Here is a 27,761-nt window from a genome sequence, read left to right as displayed (position 1 = left end):
GATTGAGCTTTGATAGTTTGTCTCTTTTGAAATACATGTTTCTAACCTAATGGTTTAATTTAGTTGCATAAAATTGTTTGTAATTTTCCCTGAATACCTTCCCTAATGTCCATAGAATCTGAAATGATGTTCCTTCACCCATTACTCTTATTGGTAATTTTTCTATCTTTTCTGTTTTCCTGATCATTCTGGCTAGAGGTTTATCGATTTTATTAAATTCTCAAAGAATCAGCTTTTAGTTTAATTGATTTTCCATATTATGTTTTCTGTTTTGTATCTCAGTGATTTCTGTTCTTTTTGGGATTTTTCTTCTGCTTACTTTGATATTAATTTGCTTTTCTTTTTTTAATTGAATTTTTTATTTAAATTCCAGTACAGTTAACATACAGTGTTATATTAGTTTCAAGTGTACAGTGTAGTAGTCAACAATTTTATACATTACTCAGTGCTCATCAGGATAAGTGTATTCTTTAATCACTATCACTTATTTTACCCATCTTCCCATCCTGCCTGCCCTCTGGTAACCATCAGTTCTCCATAGTCTGTTTCTTGGTTTGTCTCTTTTTTTCCTTTTCTCCTTTGTTTTGTTTCTTAAATTCCACATGAGTGAAAGTATATGGTATTTGTCTTTCTCTGACCATCTTATTCTGCTTCACATTATGCTCCCTAGCTCCATCCATCTATACTCTCCATGTTGTAGGAAATGGCATGATTTCATTCTTCATAGTTGAATAATATCCCATTGTATAGGGATACATTGTATATGTACCACATCTTCTTTATTCATTCATCTATCCGTGGACATTTGGGGTGCTTCTGTAATTTGGCTATTGTAAATAATGCTGCAAGAAACATAGAGGTGCATGAATCCCTTTGAATTAGTGTTTTTGTATTTTATGGGTAAATATCTGGTAATGTGATTCCTGGATCATAGGGTAGTTGTATTTTTTACTTTTTGAGGAATCACCATACTGTTTTCCATAATAGTTGCACCAGTTTACATTTCCCACAAACAGTGCACAAGGGTTTCTTTATCTCCACATCCTCACCAACCCTTTTTATTTTTTGTGTTGTTGATTTTAGCTGATGTGTGAGGTGATATCTCATTGTGGTTTTGATTTGCATTTTGCTGATGATAAGTGATGTTGAGCATCTTTTCATGTGTCTATTAACCATCTGTATGTTGTCTTTGGAGAAATGTCTGTTCATGCTGATGTCTGAAACATTACTGCCTGTACTCTCTTGTAGGATTTTTATGGTTTCAGGTCTCACATTTAGTTCTTTAGTCCATTTTTAATTTATTTTTGTGTATGGTATAAGAAAGCGGTCCAGTTTCATTCTTTTGCATGTTGCTGTCCCGTTTTCCCAACACATTTTATTGAAGAGACTATCTTTTTCCCATTGCATATTCTTTCCTCTTTTGTTGAAGATTAACTGTCAAAATAATTGTAAGTTCATTTCTGGGTTTTCTATTCTGGTCCTTTGATCTGTGTGTTTATTTTTGTGCCGGTACCATACAGTTTGAGTACTGCAGCTTTGTAAAACAACTTGAAGTCTGGATATATATATATAAGTTTTGTTGTTTTTTTTTTTTTTTTCTATTTCAGGATTGCTTTGGCTTTTCAGGGTCTTTTGTGGTTCCATACAAATTTTATGATTGATTGTTCTAGTTCTGTAAAAAATGCTATTGGTATTTTTGTATTGTAGGAAATCTAAATTTGTAGATTGCTTTTGGGAGTATAGACATTTTAACAATATTCTTTCAATCTATGAGTATGGGATGTCTTTTATTAATTTTAATTTCTTTCATCAGTATTTTATACTTGTCAGAGTACAGGTCTCTTATCTCTTTGGTAAAGTTTATTCCTAGGTATTTTATTTTTGGTGCAGATGTAAATGGATTATTTTTCTTAATTTTTCTTTCTAGTGCTTCATGATTGGTGTATAGAAATGCAACAGATTTTTGTACGACGCTTTTGCATCCTGAGATTTTATAGAACTCATTTTATGAGTTCTAGTAGTTTTTTGGTGGAGTCTTTAGGGTTTTCTATGTATAGTGTCGTGTCATCTGCAAATAATGAAAGTTTTACTTCTTACCAGCTTGAATGCCTTTTATTTCTTTTTGTTATCTGATTGCTGTGCTAGGACTTTTAGTACACTTTTTAAATAAAAGTGGTCCCAGTGGATATCCTTATCTTATTCCTGACCTTAGAAAAACTGAGTCCCTCTCCCCCCCCATCAAACACTGTGGGTTTTGCATATAAGGCCTTTAGTATGATAAGGCCTTTAGTATGATAAGGCCTTAAGTATGTTTAATATGTTAAGTAAGTTGCTTCCAAATGTACTTTGTTTTATCATGAATGGGTGTTGTACTTTGTTAAATGCTTTTTCTGCATCTATTGAAATGATCATGTGTTTTGTTATCGTGTCTATTGTTGATGGGATGTTCTTTTTCTTAGAGTAGAAGTTGAGATCATTGATTTTTGAGACCTTTATTCTTTAGTAATATGTCTGTTTCAGGCTTAAAATGCCCTTCTAAACACTACAGTTTACGTATCTCACAGATATGTCTTCATTTACATTCAGTTCAAAAAACTTTATGACTTTTTTCCAATTTTTTTTTGACTCATAGGTCATTTAGAAGTGTATTATTTGGCTTCCAGATACTGAGAGATTTTTCAGAGATCTTTCTGTTGTTGATATCTAATTTAATTCCATTGGTATCAGTGGATAAAACTTTTTATGACTTTACTTCATTTACTTTAGTGTTTTGCTACAAAGATTGATCTATCTTGTCATTGTTCTATGTGCATTTGAAAAGAAAGTGTATTCTGTTATGGTTGGATTATTTTATCCATGTCAATTAAATTGACTGATAGTGCTTTTTGTTAATTTCTTTTTAAATGTTTTATTTATTTTTGAGAGAGAGAGAGACAGACAGACAGATAGACAGACAGCGTGAGTAGGGGAGGGTCAGAAAGAGAGGGAGATACAGAATCTGAAACAGGCTCAAGGCTCTGAGCTGGCAGTCAGCACAGAGCCTGACTCAGGGCTCAAACCCACGAACCATGAAATCATGACTTGAGCCGAAGTCAGAGGCTTAACCGACTGAGCCGCCCAGACGCCCCAAATGATAGTGTTTTTCAAGTATTCTTTATCATTACTGATTATCTGTCTAGTCTTTATACCAATTATTGAGAAAGGGGTGTGGTCTTGTCATTTTGTGTTTGAACATTTCTCATTTCAGTTTTTGCTTTGAATAGTTTGAACTGTTATTATTAGTGCATAAACCTTAGAATTGTTATCTCCTCTTAATGTCTTGACCCTTTTATCATTTTGAAATGGCCTTGTTTATCCTGTTAGTTTTTTTGCTCCAAAATGTATTTGTCAGTACAGCTGATCTGGTTTTCTCTTGATTATAGGTAGCATGGTCTGTCTTTTTACACTCCTTTACTCTTGTTTATGTATTTAAATTTGGCTCCTTGTAGATAGAATATAGTTGGGTTTTTGTTTTTATTCAGTCTGCCAATCTTTGTCTTTTAATTGAGCATATGGATTATATTTATAATTATTTCAATGTATTTGTCTCTAAAATCTATCATCTATGTCATTCCTAAGTCTGTTTTATTGTCAGTTTTTCTATTCATTATGAGTTTTATTTCTCTAGTTCTTGAATTACCTGGTAATTTTCTAATGAATGCCAGACATATTGAATTTTACCTTTTTGGGTGCTGCATTATTTTGAATTCCTTTAAATATTCTTGAGCTTTGTTGAGAGATGTAGTTAAATTACTTGAAAACAGTTTTATTTTTCCAAAGCTTACTTTTAAGCCTTGTCAGGTGAGATGAGGAGACTTACTGCTGAGGCTAATTTTCCCCCCGGTTAATATAATGTCCTTCTGAGCATTCTATCCAAATTTTCCACTTGGCTGGAGAACACAAACTATTTCTGGGCCTGTTTAAAAACCGTCAGTGTTTCAGCAACTCTTTTCAGGTGGTCATTTCTTTAGTTTGAGGCTGTTTCCTCATATACATTTGCTGATCTTTTTCAGCTGAAGACTCAAGATCTCTACAGATCTCTGTTGTTCTCTTTGTGCATCTCTGTGCTTTCAAATTTTACCGTTCTTGAATTCACAGTCCTGTCTCTTCAATTCAGGGAGATGGCCAAGCTCAGCTTGGGTTCCTCTTCCCCGCACTGCTGCTGGGAAACTCTCGGGGTAGTAGATAGGACATTCATAAAGCTCACTTTATTTGTTTTTTTTCTCTGAGATTATTGTCCCGAGTTGTCTGTTTAGTGTCTGAAATCTGTTGTTTCACTGATATTGTCTGGTTTTCAGTTGTTTAAGGCAAGCAGAGGATAAATCTGGTCCTGTTACTTCATGGCTAGAAGTGAAAGTCTTAATGTATTTATTCTGTATCTCATGCCATTCTTTTTCATGCTTTTCTTTTTCTTGTTATAGAATGCTTTTCCTATTTTAATTATTTTTTAACTCCTGTTAAGTCTTCAGAATTCTATGGATTCAACCCATTTGGGAAGATTTCCAAGACTTAGGTTGATAGAAATAATTACTTCCTCTTCCATATTTCAGGTTCCCTTAGTTTCTGGCACTTCTGTATATAGTACTTAGTAATGAATTATTTGATTACTTACCTTTCTCCCTCAATAACATGTCACAAGCATTCTGATAACTATTTCATATATTTTATCTTACTTAATTTAACCCTCATAGTATCCATATGAGGTTGTTATTATTATGGTCCCTACACAGTGCCAGTGCCTGGCTTGAGATAGATGTTTTAATAAATTTATGAATGCATGACAAAGATAATTGAAATAACATCCAGAAGAAATTGATTAGAGTGTTGAGGGGGTAGTCAAAATGATGTCATGTTTGGAATTGTTTAAGGAACTAGAGATGTTTAGCCTAGAGAAAGTAGACTGTGGAACCTGAATACCATCTTGAAATGTTTGGAGGGCTGTCACATTGAGGAAGGATTAGAGTAGTTCTAAAGGAGGTAAAATTAGGACTAGTGGGTGAAAACTGTAGGAAGATATCATACCTTCTAAAAAGTAGCATCTTTAATGAATAAAGCTTTCTAAAAGTAGAGTAGATAGCCTTGGTAATTTCTTTCTACTGGATACTTTCACTGATATGTTAGGTATCTACTTACTACAGTAAGCTGTAATTTAACAGTGCTGGATTTGAGGTTACACTCTAGGCTCTTTAAATCCCATCAGTACACTTACTAACAATATGAACTTCATAGGATTTAACTGTCAGTTACAGAGTACCTGGCATTGCCTAGCACAAAATAGGTATTTTATTAGTACCCTTCCTAATAGTGGCCAAACATTGAAAAGGTAGGTGATTTAGGTGACTGCTGAGAATCTTTCTGAGAATTTATGATTCTTTGGAAAACCCTAGTTTATATATCTTTGTTTTATCCTTTTGTCTGTAAGTTCTTTGTCATTTATAACCACATTGGTGTCATGGCTATTCATTAAGTAATTTTAAAAATAGTTCATGAGAACAAGTCTGAGATGAAAAACATTTTTTAATGTAGTCCCTGTGACTCTGAATATAGAAAAAAGAATTCAGGTCCTCTGTTAGGTAGAGCATAAACGTGTTGTTCTTGTTCTGATGTGCCAATTTATCATTTAAGTTAGCAAGTTGCTTTTTGTTTCTGCAGTATGTCAGACCCTGTTGATCACTGAAGATAACAATAGTAAATAAAGCAAAGTCCCTGCCTTAAGGAATCTGCAATCTCCAGGGAAAAATAGTAGTGAAAATAGATTGTGATAAGTGTTGTAATAGATTGAATGTAGGATGTCATGGATGCACATAAAAGATGACCCAACACTGTATAGAGGAAGTTTAACAGTGTTGTGGGACACATAGTGGAAAATAATGTATAAGCTGAGACCGGAGGATGAGTAGTAGTTTTTCAGGCATAAAATTTTGAGGAAGAGATATACTCCAGAAAAATGTCTAATGGCCAAAGACAGCATACCACATTTGTGAAACTGAAAAGTTCCACATGGAGTTTGATGGAGGAGTAACAAAAGATAAGACTAGAGAGCCAAGCAGAGACTAGATTATGAATGGCCTTGTGACTAACATTAATGTCTTGTCTTAATCATAAGGAAGTAGGAAACCATTGGAGTTTTTAAATCAGAGGAACGATTTGATCAGATTTGTATTTCAGAAAAATTATTCATGTTAGTAGGAAGTTAATAGGTTATATGTAAAACTGAAAAAATAAAGTATAAACACATTATTTTTATTTTTTTTAATTATTTTCCTTAGTTTATTGTCAAGTTGGTTTCCATATAACACCCAGTGCTCATCCCCACAAGTGCCCTCCTCCATGCCCATCACCCCCCTTCTCCTCTCCCCCACCCCATTCAGCCCTCAGCTTATTCTCAGTATTCAAGAGTCTTTCATGGTTTGCCTCCCTCCCTCTCCCCAACCATTTTGCCCCTTCTCCTCCCCCATGGTCCTCTGTTAAGTTCCTCCTAATCCACCTATACGTGCAAGCATATGGTATCTGTCCTTCTCTGCCTGACTTATTTCGTTCAGCATAACACCCTCAAGGTCCATCCATGTTGCTATACATGGCCAGATTTCATTCTTTCTCATTGCCATGTAGTATTCCATAGTATAGATAAACCACATCTTCTTGATCCATTCGTCAGTTGATGGGCACTTAAGTTCTTTCCATGTGTAGGCTCTTGTTGAGAGTGCTGCTGTGTACATTGGGGTACTTGTGCCCCTATGCTTCAGCATTTCTGTATCCCTTGGGTAAATTCCCAGCAGTGCTATTGCTGGGTCATAGGGGAGTTCTAGTGTTAGTTTTTTGAGGAACCTCCACACTGTTTTCCAGAGGGGCTGCACCAGTTTACATGCCCACCAGCAGTGCAGGAGGATGCTCGTTTCTCCACATCCTCACCAGCATCTCGAGTCTCCTGATTTGTTCATTTTAGCCACTCTGACTGGCTTGGGGTGGTATATCAGTGTGATTTTTGATCTTTATTTCCCTGATGATGAGTGACACTGAGCATTGTTTCATGTGTCTGTTGGCCATCTGGATGTCCTCTTTGGAGAAGTGTCTGTTCATGTCTTCTGCCCATTTCTTCACTGGATTATTTGTTTTTTGGGTGTGGAGTTTGGTGAGTTCCTTATAGATTTTGGATACTAGCCCTTTATCTGATATGTCATTTGCAATTATCTTTTCCCATTCCTTCAGTTGCCCACTAGTTTTACTGATTGTTTCCTTTGCTGTGCAGAAGCTTTTTATCTTGATGAGGTCCCAATAGTTCATTTTTGCTCTTGATGCCCTTGCCTTTGGGGATGTGTCAAGTAAGAAATTGCTGCATTTGAGGTCAGGGAGGTTTTTCACTGCTTTCTCCTCAAGGGTTTTGATGGTTTCCTGTCTCACATGCAGGTCCTTTATTCATTTTGAGTTTATTTTTGTGTATGGTGTGAGAAAATGGTCTAGTTTCATTCTTCTGCATATTGCTGTCCAGTTCTCCCAGCACCATCTGTTAAAGAGGCTGTCTTTTGTCCATTCAATACTCTTTCCCACTTTGTCAAAGGTTAGTTGGCCATATATTTGTGGGTCCAATTCTGAGTTCTTTCTTCTATCCCATTGGTGTATGTGTCTGTTTTTGTGCCTGTACTGTCTTGATGTTGACAGCTTTGTAGTAGAGGCTAAAGTCTGGGATGGTGATGCCTCCCGTTTTGGTTTTCTTCTTCAGTATTACTTTGGCTATTTGGGGTCTTTTGTGGTTCCATACAAATTTTAGGATAGTTTATTGTAGCTTTGAGAAGAATGCTGGTGCAATTTTGATTGCAATTGCATTGAATGTGTAGATTGCTTTGGGTAGTAATGACATTTTAACGGTATTTTTCCGACCCATGAGCATGGAATGTTTTTCCATTTCTTTGTGTCTTCTTCAATTTCCTTCATGAGTTTTCTATAGTTTTCATCATACAGATCTCCTATATCTTTGGTTAGGTTTATTCCTAGGTATTTTATGTTTTTTTTGCAGTTGTGAATAGGATTATTTTCTTGATTTCTCTTTCTGTTGCTTCATTATTAGTGTATAAAAATGCAACCGATTTCTGTACATTGATTTTATACCCTGCAACTTTGCTGAGTTCATGGATCAGTTCTCATAGGAGTCTGTCGGGTTTTCTATGTAGAGTATCATAAACGTTATTTTTTTTTAAAGGGGCGTAAACATTAGAAGAAAAAAAAATTGAGAGTGATTGCCTTAGGTGTATAGAATTATGCATAAGGAAGAGTTAGGTCAGGGAACTGAATTTTTTTTTTTTTTTTTTTTGAGAAAGAGTGTGAGTGGGGGACTGGCAGAAAGGGAGACCTAGACTCCTAAGCAGGCTCTATAGAGGCTCTGAGCTGTCAGCACAGAGTCAGACACCGGGCTTGAACTCACATATCGCAAGATCATGACCTGAGCCAAAGTTGAACACTTAACAAACTGAGCCACCCAGGTCCCCCAGAAACATTTGACTTTCTTAATCAGCATGCAGTGTGGCATAGCAGTTAAGAGTATAAATGCTTGCGTGCCTGGGTAGCTCAGTAGGTTGAGCGTCCTACTTTGGCTCAAGTCATGATCTCATGGTTCATGAGTTCAGGCCCCACATTGGGCTCCCAGAACGCACTTTGTGTAGTCTGTCCTCCTCACTCTACCCTCTCCTACTTGCGATCTCTCTCAAAAATAAATGAGCATTTAAAAAAAGTATGAGTGCCAAGGCCAGACTGTATCTTACCGCCACTATTTTTAAATTGCTTAAATTAAATTACTTAATTTCTCTGTGCTTAACTTTTCCTCTCTGTAAAAATGGGAATAATAATAGAACTTACAGAATTTTTGTGAGGATTAAATTAGTTAATACAAGTAAAACATTAAAACAATGTGTGGTGCATAGTAAACACTCAATGTTAGCAGTTTTTATTACATGTCAGCACTGTTCAGTTACTGATATACAAGAATAGAGAAATTTACTATCATATTGGTGGAGGGATTTAAATGTTGCTTTTACTTATCAAGAGAACAAGCAGACAAATCAGACAAAAAATCAGAATGAGTATAGAGGTCTTCAACATGGTTATTAAAATTACTATAATGCACATGTAAAGAATGTTGTGTCTAGCCGACTGTAAAACAACAACCAGAGTCATTTCCAAGGTAACAAACCACAAGAGACTCAACAATAGAGAACAAACAAAGTTGATGAAGGGAAGTGGGTGGGAGATAGGCTAGATGGGTGATGGGTATTAAGGAGAGCACTTGTGATAAGAACTTGGATGTTGTATGTAAGTGACAAAGAAATTCTCAAATATTAAAAAATGAAATCATATAGATTGTGATTTCTATTCACAACGCAGTCAGGCTTGAAGTTAACAATAAGAGATAACTAGAATATTCCCCATGTAACTAGAAATGTTAAAATATACTTCAGATTAACCTGTAAGTCAAAAAAAGAATCATAATTAAAACTGAAAATAATAATGAAGTACTATGTATCAAAACTTGGAATGCTGTTTAAGATTGGGTAAAGTTTTACATGTGTATTTTAGAAAAGAAAACTTGAAAACGGATGAGTTATTATTGCACGAAATTAGGAAAAAAGAAAATAGAAGACACCAGCCAAGCGCTAGCCCTATTCATGTTAACTTTTTCCTACACATTAAGGATGTGAACCTACAGGACCTTTGAAATACTACAGGACAGTTGTTTGGTAAACTTTGGAAAAAGTTTGGCATTAGATAATAAAGTTATCCCTGCATTTCCTCTCCTAGGTTTATTTAGCTGTATATATCTATAGAAGCTGCTATATACATATGTGTTTCATGAGACATATCTAAGAATTTTCATAGTCTTGGGCACCTGGGTGGCTTAGTCAATTAAGCATCCAGCTTTGGCTGAGGTCATGATCTGACGATTCATGAGTTTGAGCCCCACATTGGGCTCTCTGTTGTCAGTGCAGAGCCCATTCTGATCCACTCCCCCACCCTTCCGCCACTTGCTCTGTCCATCTCTCTCAAAAATAAATAAATAAACTGGGGGAAAAAAAAAGATTGCTCGTAGCTCACTATAACTGTCCAAAACTGTAGAATAGCAGGAGTGCTTGGGTGGCTCAGTCAGAAGAGCATGCAACTCTTGATCTTGGGCTTGTGAGTTTGAGCCCCACGTTAGGTGTGGAGATTACTAAAAAAATAAAAGTCATGCTGCAAAGCTATAAAATAAATTTATTACAGTAGAATAGTATAATACAATAGAATAAAACAACTGAAAATTAATGAATAGCATGAATAGCTACATGCATTGAAAATAAATAAATCTCATAAGTACAATTTCATTCAAAAGAGGAATGACACAGAAGAGACAATTCAAAATGGTCCCATTTATGTGAATTTCCAAAACAGACAAAACATAAGTATATTGTTTGGGGGTACACAAATAAGGGTGGCAAGACTGTATAATACACTATTACTTACATACCATAGTAGGTGTTTAGCGAATATTTGATGGATAAATGGATAGTTTTGATCTTTGAAACAGAAATGGTAAGTACTGATTTAAAAGAAAAGTCTAGGTTTTATTATATTTTGTAGGAATACAGAAGGAAATGACAGCTTGTGTTTATAAAGTTTCTTCCTACTAGACAAGAAACCCCTTTTCAGGCTTATATATTGAATATAAATAGCTGAAATATGAAAATTAATTAAACATTTATATGCCTAATAAACATACATTAAACCAGCGTGTGTGTTGTGAATTCCAAAAGAAGTATTTGTATTTTTTTTTTTTTTTAATTTTTGAGAGAGAGAGAGAGAGACAGCGTGAGCAGGAAAGGGTCAGAGAGAGGGAGGTACAGAATCTGAAACAGGCTCCAGGCTCTGAGCCAGCTGTCAGCACAGAGCCCGATGCGGGGCTCAAACCCAGGAACTGTGAGATCATGACCTGAGCCGAAGTCGGGCGCTTAACTGACTGAGCCACCCAGGCGCCCCAAAAAAAGTATTTGTAAACCAAGGGGTTCAGTTATTTATACTGAACTCATCTTTCAAATATTTTTGTCAAAATCTGCTAGAATGTCCATTATCTTCAAAAACTTGATATAGCATCAAGTTTATCACTGTTTTTCAGATAAACTTTCTGTTGGCTTTACTACTGTATCTGATTTTTTTAAATAGGCAATGTGTATTTTTTGAAATTCCCATTGTAATGCTGCCTTGTGGCTATTAGGATGGATGGTTTAACAAGATCGCTTGCATACTTTATCAGCATTTATACTTAAAATACTGTTCTGGGCCACCTGGCTGGCTCAGCTGATAAAGCATGTGACTCTTGGTCTCGGGGTCAGGAGTTTGAACCCTACAATGGGTATAGATATTATTTTAAAAAAGAAATGAAATAAAATAATGTTTGAAAACTGCTTAAGTCTTCTCCAAGAAGGGAAGTGGTCTTTTTGTCTCAGAAGTCCTGTTTACAGTGAAAGGTGTAAAGCGAAGGTAACAAACTCAAATGCCAATAGTGGCCCAGAGGGAATGAATGAAAAGAGCAGGATGGGCGCTGTGGCGGGTCTGGAGCAGAGTCCTCGTATCTAAACAGCAACTCCTCCTCAACTCCATCTGTTTGTTGCCACAAGGGAAGATGGTGCCAAATCTTCCTTTTTTTTCTGAATGTGTCATATATTTGGCAATTAATTTAGAAGTGTTAAACACTGTGCAAGTGATCCAAAACAAGTATGTGGGCAGGATCTAGTTGTTAGGCTATTAGTGTACAAACAACTTTAAAGGATTTATAATTTTGGTGAAATAATGTATTGGTTTTTATTGTGTTTTACCTGTAGTCGACAGAGGTACGTTCTTGGAGACACAGCAATGCAGAAGATGGCCAAGTCCCATGTTTTCTTAAGCGGTATGGGTGGTCTAGGTTTGGAAATTGGTAAGTAGTATTTTTATTCATAATTTTATATTATGCTTTTAGCAACATGAGTTAAAGAATTTAATTTCTTCCCCTTGTACTATTTCCTATAAAGGAAATTTGATCCAACACCTTGAAAAGATTGTTTGGTTCTTTTGACAACAGTGTTGCATAATACTGCTGTATCCTTCCAGAAGGAACCAGTAATGCCTCTCTTGTTTCTCTTTGTGATGTTAATAGCAATTGATGATCATTTCTTTCTCCTTAATTCATTATGATAGAGTGCACATGCACATATATTTATAACAACATGTCTAGAATAATGAAATTTTAATAGTGATTACCTCCGTATGGTATGATTTTAGAAAATTTAATGTTTTTCCTTTTTGTTCCTCTGTGTTTTCTAAGGGACTTGTACTACTTTGGTAGTAAAAGAGTTAAAATTATCCAGTCAGAGATGTGGCCAAGTTCCATGAAGACTATCTAAAATACATTCCTAATATTAAGCTATTCTTTTTTTCCTCCTTTATAGCAAAGAATCTTGTTCTTGCAGGAATCAAGGTAAGTGAGTAAATGTCCTTGGTTAGAATAATTGTTGTGATTTTGTTTCCACCTCAGTAGTGGTAATATTATTTACATTTCGGCTTATTGCATTATCATTTAGTAGCAAACCTTTTTTGTTACATTTGTTTGTTTATTTATTTATTTTGAGAGAAAGAGTGAACAGCCAGCAGAGAGAGAGGGAGAGAGAATCCAAAGCAGACTCCACGTTGTCAGCACAGAGCCTGACATGGGGCTCAGTCCCACCAATCATGAGATCATGACCTGAGCTGAAAACAAGAGTAGGTCACTTAACTGACTGAGCCACCCAGGTGCCCCAGCAGCAAAATTATCTTAATGCTGTGTTTTTCTCTTTTTAGAAAAAACTATTATAGAAAATTTCGAAATTATTTGAAAATGGAATAGTTTTTTTTGGTTTTTTTTTTTTTAAGGTTGTTTATTTTTTGAGAGAGAGAGAGAGCTTGAGCCGGGGAAAGGCAGAGAGCAGGAGGGAGAGAACCCAAGCAGGTTCTGCACTGTCAGCTGAGAGCCTGACACAGGGCTCAAACTCACAAGTGGTGAGATCATGACTAGAGCCAAAATCAAGAGTCAGATGCTTAAGGGACTAAGCCACCCAGGCACCCCAAAAATAGAGTTGTTTTAACAAAACCTCATGTATCCTTCATGCAGCTGCAGTTACAGGCTCGTAGACATTGTTCCATGTATCTCCTTCCTGTTCCTCACTGTTCCCCAGCCACCAAATTATTTTGATATAAAACTCAGACATCCTATTATATCATTCTTAATTATTTTAGTATATATTTCTAAAAGATAAGGGTGCCTTTTGAAAGAATAACCACAATGCCATTTTTGTACCTAAAAGTGTAACCATTCCTTAATATCATTGTCTTAGTTATCTGTTGCTGAAAACAAATTACCCCAAAACTTGACAACTTCACAACGCTTATCTCAGGGTCAAGAATTGGGTGCAACTTACGTGGTTCCTCTGTTTGAGAGTCTTTCATGAGCCTCTAATCATGCTGTTTGGAAGGCTGCAGTCCTCTACAGGCTAGGGGAAGAATCTGCTTTCCGGGCTTGCTCACATAATGATTGACAGGATTCAGTGGCAAGGTCAGTCCACTTCACATTCCCATCTCGGTTTCCTGCTGGCTCTTGGTTGGAGATACCCCTCAGTTCCTTGACATGTGATCCTCTTCGCTAGGCACCTCACAGTATGGCGATTTGATTCATCAGAGTAAGCTAACAAGATGACTAGGGAGGAAGTGTACTAGCAAAACAAATCAATCTTTTGCAGCCTAATCTCATAAGTGACATTTCACTATTTGTGCTTATTTGCTAAAAGCAAAGTTCACTAGTTTACAGCTGTATGGAAAAGGGATTACACAAAGGCATGAGTACTAGGAGCTGGGAATCATTAGAGCCATTATACAAACCTGACTACATCAGTCATCAAATACGTAGTTAGAGTTCAAATTTTTCCAAATGTCTTACAAGGATTCAAATAACGTCCATATACTGAACTTGATTTCTTTTAATCTGTATAGTTCTCTTCCCTAATATTTTTTCCCCTTACAACGTACTTGTAAATAACAACAGGTCATATATCACATGTACCTCTACCCTTGTATTTCCTGTAAACTGGTAGTTCTGTCCAGAGATTCGGATTCAGATTTGATTATTTGACACCACTGCTTCACAGATGATTTTATATTTTTCTCATCAAGAGGAAATCATGATCTCTTGTCCTTGTAATTATTACTGATAATAATGATCATTGCCTAGATTATTTTATTAGGGATAATGGTATTCTAATTCTGTCTTTTCTTTTTGATTTATTAGCTGGAATAATTTAGAAAGACAATTCTTGGGGTGCCTGGGTGGCTCGGTTGGTTAAAGTGTCCGACTTCGGCTCAGGTCATGATCTCACAGTTCATGAGTTCAAGCCCCATGCTGGCCTCTGGGCTGACAGCTCAGAGCCTGGAGCCTGCTTCAGATTCTGTGTCTCCCTCTCCCTCTGCCCCTCCCCCACTTGCGCTCTGCCTCTCTCTCCCAAAAAATAAATTTTTTTAAAGTAGAATTTATAAAGATAGGGTTTATTCAGATAAGGCTACCTTCTCTTTACCCTATTCCCACCTTCCCTTTTTTCATGTTTTGAAATATAAACAAATACATGCATACAAATATGCAAATCTGTATATATGTATATATACAAATTTACCCCCACCTGCCTTTCTTAAACAAAGTGCCATACTCTCTTCCACCTTGCTCTTTATCACTTAACAACATATCTTGGGCTTACTCCATAATGATAAATATATATGTTTTCACTTTTTTTTTTTTATAGCTGTATGGGTATACATTGCATGGATGTATCATATATTATTATACCCAATTCCTTACTGGTAGACATTTTAATTATTTTCCGTTTTTTCTATTACAAGTAGTGCTGCAGTTAATACTCTTGTACATATATCTTTTTTAGTGTATCTTTACGATAGATTCTTTAATGTGGAATTGTTGTGTCAAAGGATATAAGCACATGTTGTTTTACTAGAGATTGCCAAGTTCTTTTCCATTGAGGTTATGCAACTTTACATTCTCATCAAGAATATATGAGAATGCCTGATTCATATCACTCTCCAGTAGAATATATTGTCAAACTTTTGGATTGATGCCATTCTGATTAATGAGAAAAGGTATTTCATTCTTGAGCAGAGTTGAACATGCTTAAATATTTTAAAGGGCCATCTGCATTTCTTTTTCAGTAAACTCCATGTTCATATACTTTGCCCCTTTGTCTGTAAGATGTGTCCTTTAATAATAATGTTGAAAATATTCTTTCCATTTGTTATTATCTTTCTTACTTAGAACATAGAACACTTGGAAATGTTTTTTTTTATGTGAATTCTTTTGATTACTGTATTTTGATTAATAATATAACATACTTTACTAAATTAAAATTCTCATATGGTTTAAAGTAGTTTTCTGTTAATTTTCCTGAATTTCCATATGTGTATGGTCATATCATCTGTGAATGAATCCAACTTTAGATCCATTCTAATTCTTAAGCTTCTAGTTACTTTCTATTGTCTAATTTCACTGGATAATACTTCTGACACAATATAAATGAAATTGGAGATAGGGAACATCCTTGTCTAATTCTGACTTTAACAGAGTTTTTACTTTTTCAAAGGCACTTACCATTCATGATACAGAAAAATGTCAAGCATGGGATCTAGGAACCAACTTCTTTCTCTGTGAAGATGATGTTGTTAATATGAGAAACAGGTGAAGATATTTTGATATTTTATCATTTTTTTTTACAATTATGTAGAATATTTTCTGTGCCCAGAACACTAACTCATTCATAGTTGTTTGACTCATCAACTTAAATTCACATCACATAGATAAATATTAATGTATACTCATTTAATTATTTAGATTTGTGAAAATTTTAATATATTCACATTGCTACCTAGAAGTGAAATTTAGGATTGTTAAAGGTCTTTATTATTGCTAACTTATCAAAAGACTTAAAGAGGTTGGAACCAGGGTACACTTTGAGATTCTATGGCTTACTATGGAATGTGACAGCATGCTATATTTCAAGAGTGTATAGTTGTTTATAAAGATAAGTATGTCTTAACTTCTTTGTTCCTCTACAGTTTGTTAAATTTCTCTTGAAATTTTCTAACTTGCAGGTTTCTCTGATGTTGTCAAAGTTTCCAAGTATGAGGGATTGTATATATTGAATGAAAGAGTAGTATAAGTGCTTATTTATTTATTTGTTTATTTTAGGGCTGAAGCTGTACTTCATCATATTGCAGAACTAAATCCATATGTTCATGTCACAGCATCTTCTGTTCCTTTAAATGAAGCCACAGATCTCTCTTTCTTAGATAAATACCAGGTTGGTGCTTTGTTTTATGTTAGTTGTTATTGACACATTACAAGACAAACTGTTAAGTATTATTGTAGTATAACTAATTAAATCTTGTCTGTTGAGCAGAGCAAAACATTTTAGGTTAAAAGACTTCCTTTACAATACCTTTCAAATGCTCCATTTTAGGGAAAAGGCCTGAAAACTACTGACAAAGCCTTTATATCAGTCAGCTACTTTCACAGTTATGTGCATAAAAAACTACCCAAAACTCAGTGGTTTGTAGCAACATGTATTTATTTCTTTATCCTCCATCTGCATGTCATTTGGAGTTCAGCTATTCTAGGCTGAACTTGAACTGCAGAGCCTGGATTTTGCTCAATATGCCTCTCTTCTGGGAACAGGAGGCCACCTAGGACATAGTTTCATGCCAATAAAAGAAATGTGAAGGGGCAAATCCAACAGTCCAAGCACATTTCAAGCTTTCATTCATGTTACTTTCATTTATATTTGATTAGTCAAAGCAAGTCACATGGTCAAGCCCAAAGTTGAGCAAGAAAGTGCACTCTGCTTTTACTAGGGCCATGGGCAAAGGATGATGTATATAATCCAATGGCAGGAGTAAAACGTGAATCAACATTCATTCTACTTTAGTTAAGATTAACTTTAGTTAACAATTTTCTCTGTCTCAAAGTAAGTAAATAAATAAACTTTTTTAAAAAAGAAAAAAAGAAAACTTTAAAAAAGTTCTTTTTAAAAAAAGAACTGGGTGACTCAGTTGGTTAAGCATCCGACAATTGATTTAGGCTCAGGTCATGATCCCATGGTCCATGGTATTAAGCCTGCATCAAGCTCAGTGCTGACAGCACAGAGCCTGCTTGGGTCTCTCTCTCTCTCTCTCTCTCTCTCTCTTTTCTCTTTTCTCTCTGTCTCCCTCCCCTGCTTGTTCTCTCTCAAAATAAATCAATAATCTTTAAAAACAACAATTCCTAGCACCTTATATGTTTGAGAAGTGACTAGATTGACCCTGATTTTCTGTGATTAAATTATGATGCTGCCCTTTGTCTAGGGAAGAAAACTCCTGTGTTTCACCACTACTCAGTACTTTTGACATGGTGTGACCATATAAGTGTGGGTTTTTCCCCCAAACCAAACAGTTCTCCAACTCCCTGGACACCTTCAGTGTCCTACAGTTCAATTCAGTTTTGACACTATCTGGAGAAGATAGTTTCAGATCCCACAAGTTGAGGATTCATTCCCACAAGAGCCCCTCTCTGTCTGCTTTCTGACCTCAATCACATATCCAGGTTGTTACCTATGCTTCTGAGGGCTGGCTGTAAATCATAGGTTTCCACGTCCATCTCCTAGGGTCCGGTTAATTTGCCAGAGGGGCCCACAGAATGCAAGAAAACAGTTATTAGTTTACTGGTTTATTATAAAAGCTGTAACAAAGGAACAGTTAGCTGAAAGAGATACATAAGGGAGCACTGAGCTCCCATGCCCTTTTGAGTATGCTACATTCCTGGCATGAATCTGGAAGCTCTCTGAGTCCATAGTTAGAGATTTTCAAGAAGCCTTTATTATGGATGAGTGAATGATTAAATGATTGACCTTTAGTGATTAAGTCAATTTCCATCCCCTCGCTCTCCTCTTGGGAGGTCTGAAAGATAGGGCTGAAAGTTCTCACCCACACATCACAAGGTTGGTTCCCCTGGCAATCAGTTCCCATTCTTAGGGGGCCTCAGAGTTATTTCATTAATCTAAACTCAGATGTGGGTGAAAGGGACTTGTTATGAATAACAAAAGACATTGTTTCAGCTTTATCACTTGAGCTATTTCAAGATCTGGGATATAAATAAATACTATAATGAAAAATGTCTCTATAGTTCTTCTATCGGAAAATGCAGGAGTTTTAGGACCTATGTGCCAGTTGAAATCCATCTTTTACAAAGATGTTTTTTAATAGATTTCCTATAATAGATTTATTTAATAGGATTCCTTTTATTTTTTTATTGGATTATAATTAATATACAGTGTTATATTAGTTTCAGTGTTATATTCAGTTTCTGTGCATTACTCAGTATTCACCATGGTAAGTGTAATCACCATCTATCACCAAACAATGTTATTAAAATATTATTGACTATATTCCCAATGCTGTATCTGTCATCTTTGTGACTTACGTATTTTATAACTGGAAGTTTGAACCTCTTAATCCCCTTTACTTATTTCACCAATCTTTCTACCCATCTCCCCTCTGGCAACCACCATTTTGTTCTCTCTGTTTAGAAGTCTGATTTTTTTGTTTCTTTGTTCATTTGTTTTTATATTCCAACTGCAAGTGAAATCATATCGTGTTTTTCTTTGACTTCTTTCATTTAGCCTAATCCTGTGTAGGTCTGTCCATGTTATTGCAAATGGCAAGATCTTGTTTTGTTTTCAGGACTGAGTAATATTCCATTGTATATAAATACCACATCTTCTTTATCCATTTATATGTTGATGGACACTTGGATTGTTCCATATGTTGACTATTGTAAATAATGCTGCAGCAAACTTAGGAGATCATATATTTTTTCAAACTCGCGTTTTTGTTTTCTTTGGGTAAATACTCAGTAATGGAATTATTGGATTATGTGGTATTTCTATTTTCAATTTCTGAGGAACCTCCATACTGTTTTCTACAGTGGCTGCACCAGTTTGCATTCCTATGAGCAGTGCAAGAGGTATCCTTTTTCTCCACGTCATTCTCAACACTCAATATTTCTTGTTGATTCTAGCCAATTTTTTTTAATGTTTATTTTTGAGAGAGAAATACAGAGCCTTAATGGGAGAGGGGCAGAAAGAAATGGAGTCACAGAATCCAAAGTAGGCTTGAGGCTGTGAGCTTAGCACAGAGCTTGACACAGGCCTCAAACTCACATCCATTAGATGATGACCTGAGCCAAAGTTGGAGGCTTAACTGATTGACCCACCCAGGTGCCCCGATTCTAGCCATTTTTGACAAATGTGATGAGATACCTCATTGTGGTTTTCATTTGCATTTCCCTGATGTTGAGTGATACTGATCATCTTTTCATGTGTCTGTTGGCCATCTGTATGTCTTTGAAAAATATCTGTTTGGGTCTTTTGCTCAGTTTTTGATCAGATTATTTGAGATTTTGGTGTTGCACTGTATAAATTCTTTATATACTTTGCATGTGAACATCTTATCAGATATATCATTTGCAAATATCTTTTCCCATTTAGTAGGTTGCTTTTTCATTTTGTTGATAGTTAATCTTAACTGCAAAACCTTTTTATTGTGTTGTGGACTCAATAGGCTATTTTTGCTTTTTTTTTTTTTTTTTTAAATGTTTTATTTATTTCTGAGAGAGAGAGAGAGAGAGAATCTGAAACACACTTCAGGCTCCGAGCCAGCACAGAGCCCAACGCGGGTCCCGAACCCATAGACCGTGAGATCATGACCTGAGCCAAAGTCAGACCAAAGCTTAACCAACTGAGCCACCCAGGCGCCCCCTTTTTGCTTTTGCTTCCCTTGTCCCAACATGACATATCTAGAAAAATGTTGCTATGGTCAGTATCAAAGAGATTATTGCCTGTGTTCTCGTCTAGGATTTTCATGGTTTCAGGTTTCACATTTAGAGCTTTATCCATTTTGAGTTTACTTTTGTATATGTGTAAGAAAGTGGTCCAATTTGATTCTTTCACATGTAGCTGTCCAGCTTTCCCAGCACCATTTGTGGAAAACTGTCTTTTCCCCACTATATATTCTTGCCTCCTTTATTGAAGATGAATTAACCATATAAGCACAGGTTTATTTTTGGGATTTCTGTTCTGTTTCATCGATCTATGTGTCTCCATACAGTTTTGACTGCTATAACTTTATAGTGTATCTTGAAATCCAGGATTGTGATACCTCCAGCTTTGTTCTTCTTTTTCAAGATTGCTTTGGCTGTTTGGGGTCTTTTGCGGTTATATACAAATTTTAGTATTATTTATTGTAGGTCTGTGAAAAATACTGTTGGTATTTTGATAAGGATTCAATTGAATCTCTAGATTGCTTTTGATAGTATAGACTTTTTAGCAATACTAATTCTTCTAATCCATGAACATGGAATATCTTTCCATTGGTTGTATTGTGTCTTTAATTTCTTTCATCAGTGTTGCAGAGTTTTTCAGAGTAAAGGTGTTTTACCTCCTTGGTTAATTTTATTTTTAGGTATTTTACTATTTTTGGTGCAATTGTAAATGGGATTCCTTTCTTAATTTCTCTTTCTGCTACTTTATATTGATGTATAAAAAGAGATTTGTGTATATTAATTTTGTAACCTCTAATTTTAATGAATTCATTTGTCAGTTCTAATAGTTTTTTGGTGGAGTCTTTAGAGTTTTCTGTTTATAGTATCACGTCATCTGCAAATAAAACTCTCTACCTCTTTCTTATCAGTTTGGCTGCCTTTTCTTTTTTTTGTATGATAACTACAGCTAAGATTTCTAGTACTGTTTTGAATAAAAGTGGTAAGCATGCACATGCTTTACTTATTCCTGATCTTAAAGGGAGAGCTCTCAATTTTTCACCATTGAGTAAATTATATTAGCTGTGGGTTTTTCATATATCAACTCTATTATGTTAAGTATTTTGCTTGTTAACCTGCTTTGTTGAGAGTTTTTATTCATGAATGGATGTTGTACCTTACCAGATGCTTTTTCTGCGTCTGTGGAGATTGAGATGATCATATGGTTTTTATTCTTTCTCTTGTTAATTATCATTTATTTATCATTTTGATCGATTTACAAATATTGAACCCCACCCTTACTTACCTAGAATAAATCCTACTGATCATGGTAGAATGGATTTTTTAATGTATTGTTTAATTCACTTTGCTAATAATATTTTGTTAAGGATTTTTGCGTCTGTGTTCCTCAGAGTTATTGGACTATAGTTTTGTTCTTTTTTAGTAGTGTTTTTGTCTGGTTTTAGTATCAGAATGATGGTGGCCTCATAGTATGAATTTGAGATTTCCTTCTTCTTCTATGTTTTTGGAATAGTTTAAGAAGAATGGGTATTAAGTCTTCTTTAAATATTTGGTATACTTTGCTTTTGAATCCATCAGATCCTGGCCTTTGTTTTCTGGGAGTTTCTTTGATTACTGTTTTGATTTTTGATAGACTTCTTTTAAATTTTTTATTTGAGTGTTTATTTATTTTTAAGAGAGACAGAGACAGAGGGTGAGCAGGGGAGGACACAGAGAGAGAGACACAGAATCTAAAGCAGGTTCCAGGCTCTGAGCTGTCAGCACAGAGCTGGACATGGGGCTTGAACCCATGAGCCATGAGATAATGACCTGAGCTGATGTTGGACGCTTAATCGACTGATCCACCCAGGCATATCTGATAGACTCTTTATCTGAACTCTAAATAAAATGCTCAAAGACCAAAAATAAATAAGTGGTAAAAAAAAAGACCAGTGAACTGTTTATTTGCTGTGGTCACTTTCAGAAAGGGGTGCTGATCTCAGTAACCCCATTTCTTGGGAATTAGTGGTAACACAGAAACAGAAGATACACAATAGGTTTACATGAGATAGAGAAATGGAATTGAGACTTATGCCCTCTTTGTAAAGTTAAAGCCTCAGAGAACTGCACCCTCAGTGAAAGGTGAAGAGAACAGTCTTTGCCCATCAGAATGAGAAGATTGCTTGGTTTAGCTCTGGATGAAAAAATAATGATCTTCTCTGGAAATTTCACAGCCATATGCCTGTCCTTACCCAGGTTTGGAAATAAACTTTATAATTCTTTGTAATCTAAAATTTGCCAAGCTGGGCACTTAAAACATAACAAGTGGTACTAAGCTACTGGTGATGTCCTGGATTGCCAGACAGAAAGAAAACTAAACAAATGTTCAACTATGTTCAACTAAGCCATAGTATATTCCAGTATATGGAGCCCCTTTAAAGATGAGTTCATAGTACAAAATAACAGGACAAGTAGTTAAGTGTGATCAAGAGTCAATGGATATAACAAACAATAGAATTAACCTCCAGGAATTTGAGATAATAAAATTATCAGATAGGGACTAAAAAATATAGATGTTCAAATTGACTAAATCTTAAAAGAAGCAATTAAATATGGGAAACAATTAAAAACAATCAGGCAGATGTGATTAAGAACCAATAGAACTTTTAGAAATGAAAATATAGTCTTAAAAGAGACTGCAACCCATAGAAATTAAAAGAAATAAGAACTCTAATGAAAAGGTTCAGTTCATGAGATTAAATTCCTGAAAGAGGGGTGCCTGGGTGGCTCAGTTGGTTAAGCATCCAACTTCGGCTCAGATCACGATCTCACGGTTCGTGGGTTCGAGCCCCATGTCCTTGTGCTGCCAGGCTCAGAGCCTGGAGCCTGTTTTGGATTCTGTGTCTCCCTCTCTCTCTGACCCTCCCCTGTTCATGCTGTCTCTCTCTCTCAGAAATAAATAAAACATTTAAGAATAAATAAATAAATTTCTGAAAGAGTATTAGGAAAGGGCAATATTCAAAAAAAATTATGGCTGAGAATTTTCCAGCATTGATGAAACACAGATTAGATTCAGTTCATGCTGAGTCTAAGATGTGATTTTACTGTATTTACAAATTTACTAAGTCAGCCTCTTACTGTTTTATGGTTGCTGACTGAAAACATGAGATTCCTGAGTCAAGATTATTTCTCTTGAGTATGGTAAGAAGTATGAGCATTATCTTTGCCTTATTTCCTCTTGCCTTACCCCAGAACCCACTAGTGTAGTGTAGAGGACTCAGTGAATGCCTGCACACATAATGGGCTCCTTTTGATAAGAGGAACACTGAGCTTGGGAAACCCATGGTTTTATGGCAGGCGATTAACAGGCTTGCTTTTTGTACCAGAAGGAAACACTGCCTCATTCTTCCACCTTGCACAAAGCACATATAATCCTGAGAAATGGCCCAAGAATAGTTAAGAGCCTTGGATTCATGGCATACCTAGTTGAAACATGTATAAAAAGTAAGAAACCCATGGAGGAGAAATAAATCTCCTTGCAGGAAGCACACCATAGTCCAAGCTAGACAAATAAGAATAAGTCCACAACTGGATATTTGTAGTTAAATATCCAATTCATGGAAACTACCAGCAAGGAAAACTCTAAACTGAGAGTCTAATTCTACCTTTGCACTTGATATATAGATGAATGACTTTAGGAAAGTTTTTGACCTTTACAAGTCTAAGTTACTTATGTTAAAATCTGATTATAAAAGCACTCTACTTATCTCGCAGGGTGATGATAAAAATTTAAACATTGAAAATTATAATTTGCTATTTTAAGTAACAGAACTTGGTAGTTTCACTAATGACACTGTCATAAAGCAAAAGTTGTTATATTGTGAATCTGTTGAATATCTGAAGTAAAACCTAAGCCAACTAGTGTATCTCTTTAAAAATATAATCTTTACTCCTTTAAGCTAGCATTTAATCAATATTCTGAAGTTGAGGCGAGTATTCCTATAGCAGTAACAGATAAAACAAAGTCTCCAGCCATTTGGAGTACATAAATACCACATGGGATATTAAGGCTTGCTTCTTATATAAATACCATGATGGTAATTGAATTTAATATGGGCAAGTTTTCCTCTGTGTATGTTATTTTTACTTTTGCTGTTCCATAACTCTGAAGGTTTTAACCTTAGAATGGAACACAGTGGGATAGAATTTTTTTTTTTTACAAGGAAAACAATGTGCATTTAGCATAATGCAAACTGTGAAATCCTTCTGACTTAGAAGTGTATTTTGCCAAACTAATTGTTTATTTTCTAGTATTTAATTTCTTATATTCTTCTTAACAGTGTGTAATATTGACTGAGATCAAACTTCCGTTGCAGAAGAAGATCAATAACTTTTGCCGTTCTCATTGCCCTCCAATTAAGGTAATAGTATCACTTAATAATGACACGTAGTTAAGCAAAGCAGAACACTTTCACTGTTAGAACTCATAGCTTTTCAGTGAGTTATATTAGAAGTTCTTATTTACATGAGGACACAAATACTTTTCTCTTCAACTTTGGCATTTATTCATTTCTTATTTTTAAAACCAAGATCTAAATTTGACTCAGAGCAAATCCAAAACTGAGGAAGAATCAAGATGAGGAATGGTAAGGATTGTAGATATTGAATTTATCATCTAACTTTAAATATGGTGTAACGGTGGTTTTTAAGAGGTTCACAGGTTCTTATAACAAATATTCATTGAACATCTACTACAAATACAATTCTAGGCACTAGGAATACATTAGTGAGTAGGACATACAAATTTTCCTACTCATGAAAATTACCATCCAGTAAGGAAGATACTTAATTAAAAAGCATTTAAGTAACATAGTTTCAATACCAATGAAATAAATAGCTAGGTTTCAAAGGGACACATGTACCCCAATGCTTGTAGCAGCACTATCAACAATAGCCAAAGTATGGAAAGAGCCCAGATGTCCATCAGTGGATGAATGGATAAAGAAGATGTGGTATATATACAGTGGAATATTGCTCAGCAATCAAAAAGAATGAAATCTTGCCATTTGCAACTTTGTGGATGGAACTAGAGGATATTATGCTAAGTGAAATTAGTCAGAGAAAGACAAATACCATATAACTTCACTCATATGAGGACTTTTAAGATACAAAACAGATGAACATGTAGGGAAGCAAAATAATATAAAAACAGGGAAGGGGACAAAACACAAGAGACTCTTAAATATGGAGAACACACAGAGGATTACTGGAGGGGAGGTTGTGGGAAGGGGGGATGGACTAAATAGGTAAGGGGCATTAAGGAATCTACTCCTGAAATCATTTTTGCACTATATGTTAACTAACTTGGATATAAATTTAAAAAATTAAATAAAATGATAAACAAAAAGAATAAAGAAAATAGCTAGATAAAGAGTATAATATCTGCAAGATGTTGGGATGGGAACCAGTGCTAGTTCTCTTAAACTGAAAGTCAAGGAACTCCTGAGGAGATAATGTTTAAATAGAACCCTGAATAATGAGAAAGAGCCAGCTATGGAAAGATGTGGGGAAGAGCATTCAAAGCATGAAGAACAGCAAGTGTAAAGACTTGAAAGTGTAAAAAAAAAAAAAATGTACTTGATGTGTTTACAAACAGCAAGAAGCAAGCAAGAACATAATGGAGTTTGTGTAAAGAGGAGAGAGTAGTATGAGTAAAAGTTACCAGAGGATTATTTTCAGAGAAGTAGAGGGCTATAGCATACATGACTTTGAGGATGGCTGAGTTTTAAGCCCATGAGTTTTGACCTGATTTATATATACTGCTCAGTGTAGAACCCCACGTGGGGTTCGATCTCACAGCCATGAGATCATGACCTGAGCTGAAATCAAGAGTTGGATGCTCAACCGACTGAGCCATCCAGGCACCCCTGATCTTATTTATATTTTTAAAAGATCACTCTGAATGTGCTGTATGGAAAAGAGTTCAAAGCAGTAATTTTCAAAGTATGGTCGAAGGATACTGAATATTCTTGAGATCTTTTCATGGGATCTGCAGAGTCAAACTATTTCCTAATATTACTAAAATGTTTTTTTACTCTGATCCTCTTCGAGAGTACAGTGGAGTTTCCAGAGTCTAGATGATGTGTAGTAGATATTATTACTCTGATAGCTAATGAAATGTATGTGTGTATTCTTACATTTTAAATGTTTCTCTGTTTTAATTTCTAACACAGCAAATACCAATAGGTATAACCCAGATAAACAGAAGCTCTTTTGGTCCTCAATAATTTTTAAGAATGTGAAGGAATCAGGGTACCTGGATGGCTCAGGTGGTTAAGTGTCCAACTCTTGATTTTGACTCAGGTCATGATCTCACAGTCATGACACTGAACCCCATGTCAGGCTCCACTCTGAGCATGGAGCCTGCTTGGGATTCTCTCTTTTCCTCTCTGTCTGCTCTTCCCCTGCATGTACATGTGTTCGTTTTCTCTCTCTCTCTCTCTCTCTCTCTCTCTCTCTCTCTCTCTCTCTCTAAATAACTAAATAAGTACTTTAAAAAAGGAAAAAAGAACATGAAGGAATCACAAAGCCAAATAGAAAGAAAACCATTGAATTAATAGAGTAGAAGCAACTAGACCAGTTGGAGGATAATGCAGTAATCCAGGTGTGAGATGCTGGTGACTCAAGAGAGGTAGAAATAAAAATTTTGAGAAGTTAATGAATTTGAGATATCTTCTAAAAAATGGCTTACAACTTAGGAATGGATGAATATGAGTTTTGAGGGAAAGAATGCTAAAGAATGACTCCTAGATTTTTTCCAGAGTAACTGAGTCATGGTAATATTGGGAAGACCAGTAATAAGTTTAGATCAGAAAATTATAATTATCCTGTGCAGTTACATACATACCAGTAACGCCAGCTCCTTTGTGCAGTTATTTGTTCCTTTGAAAAAAGGAAAAAACTATTTGTTCTTTTAAGATAGGCTTAAGCCAACTATCATACTCTATTAAATAGTTGTGCTAAAAAATTTTAGATTGTGGTATTTACATAGTATATTTACACTCTGTACATTTCTGCTGTGGTTCACAATTTAAACAGATGAGTAGTAAGACATAAAATAGTAAAGTTAAAATAAGGCACAGAAGATTTACAAAATTATTACACTAAGTTATGAACTAAAATCTTTGTTTATGTAATCCAACTTGAAAGTTGTTTTGGAAAGAAATTGTCCTCAGGTTTCCAGCTTTTAAACTTAAAAGAAATTTCTGAATTTCTGCTCATTTTTATATCATAAAAAATACTGTGTGTACCTATTTTAATAGTAAAGGCAGTACATGATCCAGTCTTCTTTTAACTCTCTCATTACTTCATGTAATGGGGGGTATAAATTATTTTAATGGGCTACATTTTTATATCTAAATATTAACAGACTTTAGTTTTTGTTTAATAAAGTATCACTTTAGGGGCACCTTGGTGGCTCAGTCAGTTAAGCGTTCGACTTTGGCTCTGGTAATGATCTCACGGTTCATGAGTTTAAGCCCAGTACTTGCTTCAGATCCTCTGTCTCCCTCTCTCTCTGCCTCCCACCCTCTGCAATAAATAAATAAACATTAAAAAAAAAATCTGATTTTTACCTTTCTTGACTTTGATGTATACTGTTGTTCCTCAACCCTTTTTCTGTTTGTTGCCTCCATTTTCAACTTTTAGCTCTATTCTCTTTTCCATTAACTCTATTATTGTGAATGGACACTCCTCTTTTCTCAAATGAAAAGTAAAAATTCACTGTTAAAACCATTGAACCAAGATATTGGTTTCTTTCTTTCTTTCTTTCCTTTTTTTTTTTTTT

General features: G+C 35.4%; 1 protein-coding gene across 1 annotated transcript in view; it reads left to right on the top strand.

Annotated features, from left to right (window-relative positions):
• UBA6 (ubiquitin like modifier activating enzyme 6) overlaps positions 1 to 27,761 on the top strand; it is an 81,709-nt gene that overhangs the window by 9,493 nt on the left and 44,455 nt on the right. Inside the window, exons 3-7 of the mRNA XM_039219897.1 lie at positions 11,883 to 11,977; positions 12,489 to 12,517; positions 15,711 to 15,805; positions 16,316 to 16,427; positions 24,256 to 24,336. Coding sequence (XP_039075828.1) covers positions 11,883 to 11,977; positions 12,489 to 12,517; positions 15,711 to 15,805; positions 16,316 to 16,427; positions 24,256 to 24,336 — 412 coding nt within the window. The remainder of the gene's footprint in view (positions 1 to 11,882; positions 11,978 to 12,488; positions 12,518 to 15,710; positions 15,806 to 16,315; positions 16,428 to 24,255; positions 24,337 to 27,761) is intronic.

The sequence above is a fragment of the Hyaena hyaena genome, unplaced genomic scaffold, assembly GCF_003009895.1.
Source record: "Hyaena hyaena isolate Hyena2069 unplaced genomic scaffold, ASM300989v1 scaffold_846, whole genome shotgun sequence".
NCBI lineage: Eukaryota > Metazoa > Chordata > Mammalia > Carnivora > Hyaenidae > Hyaena > Hyaena hyaena.
Note: the sequence above shows the minus strand (reverse complement) of the source record. Positions and strands in the feature narration are given on the sequence as shown.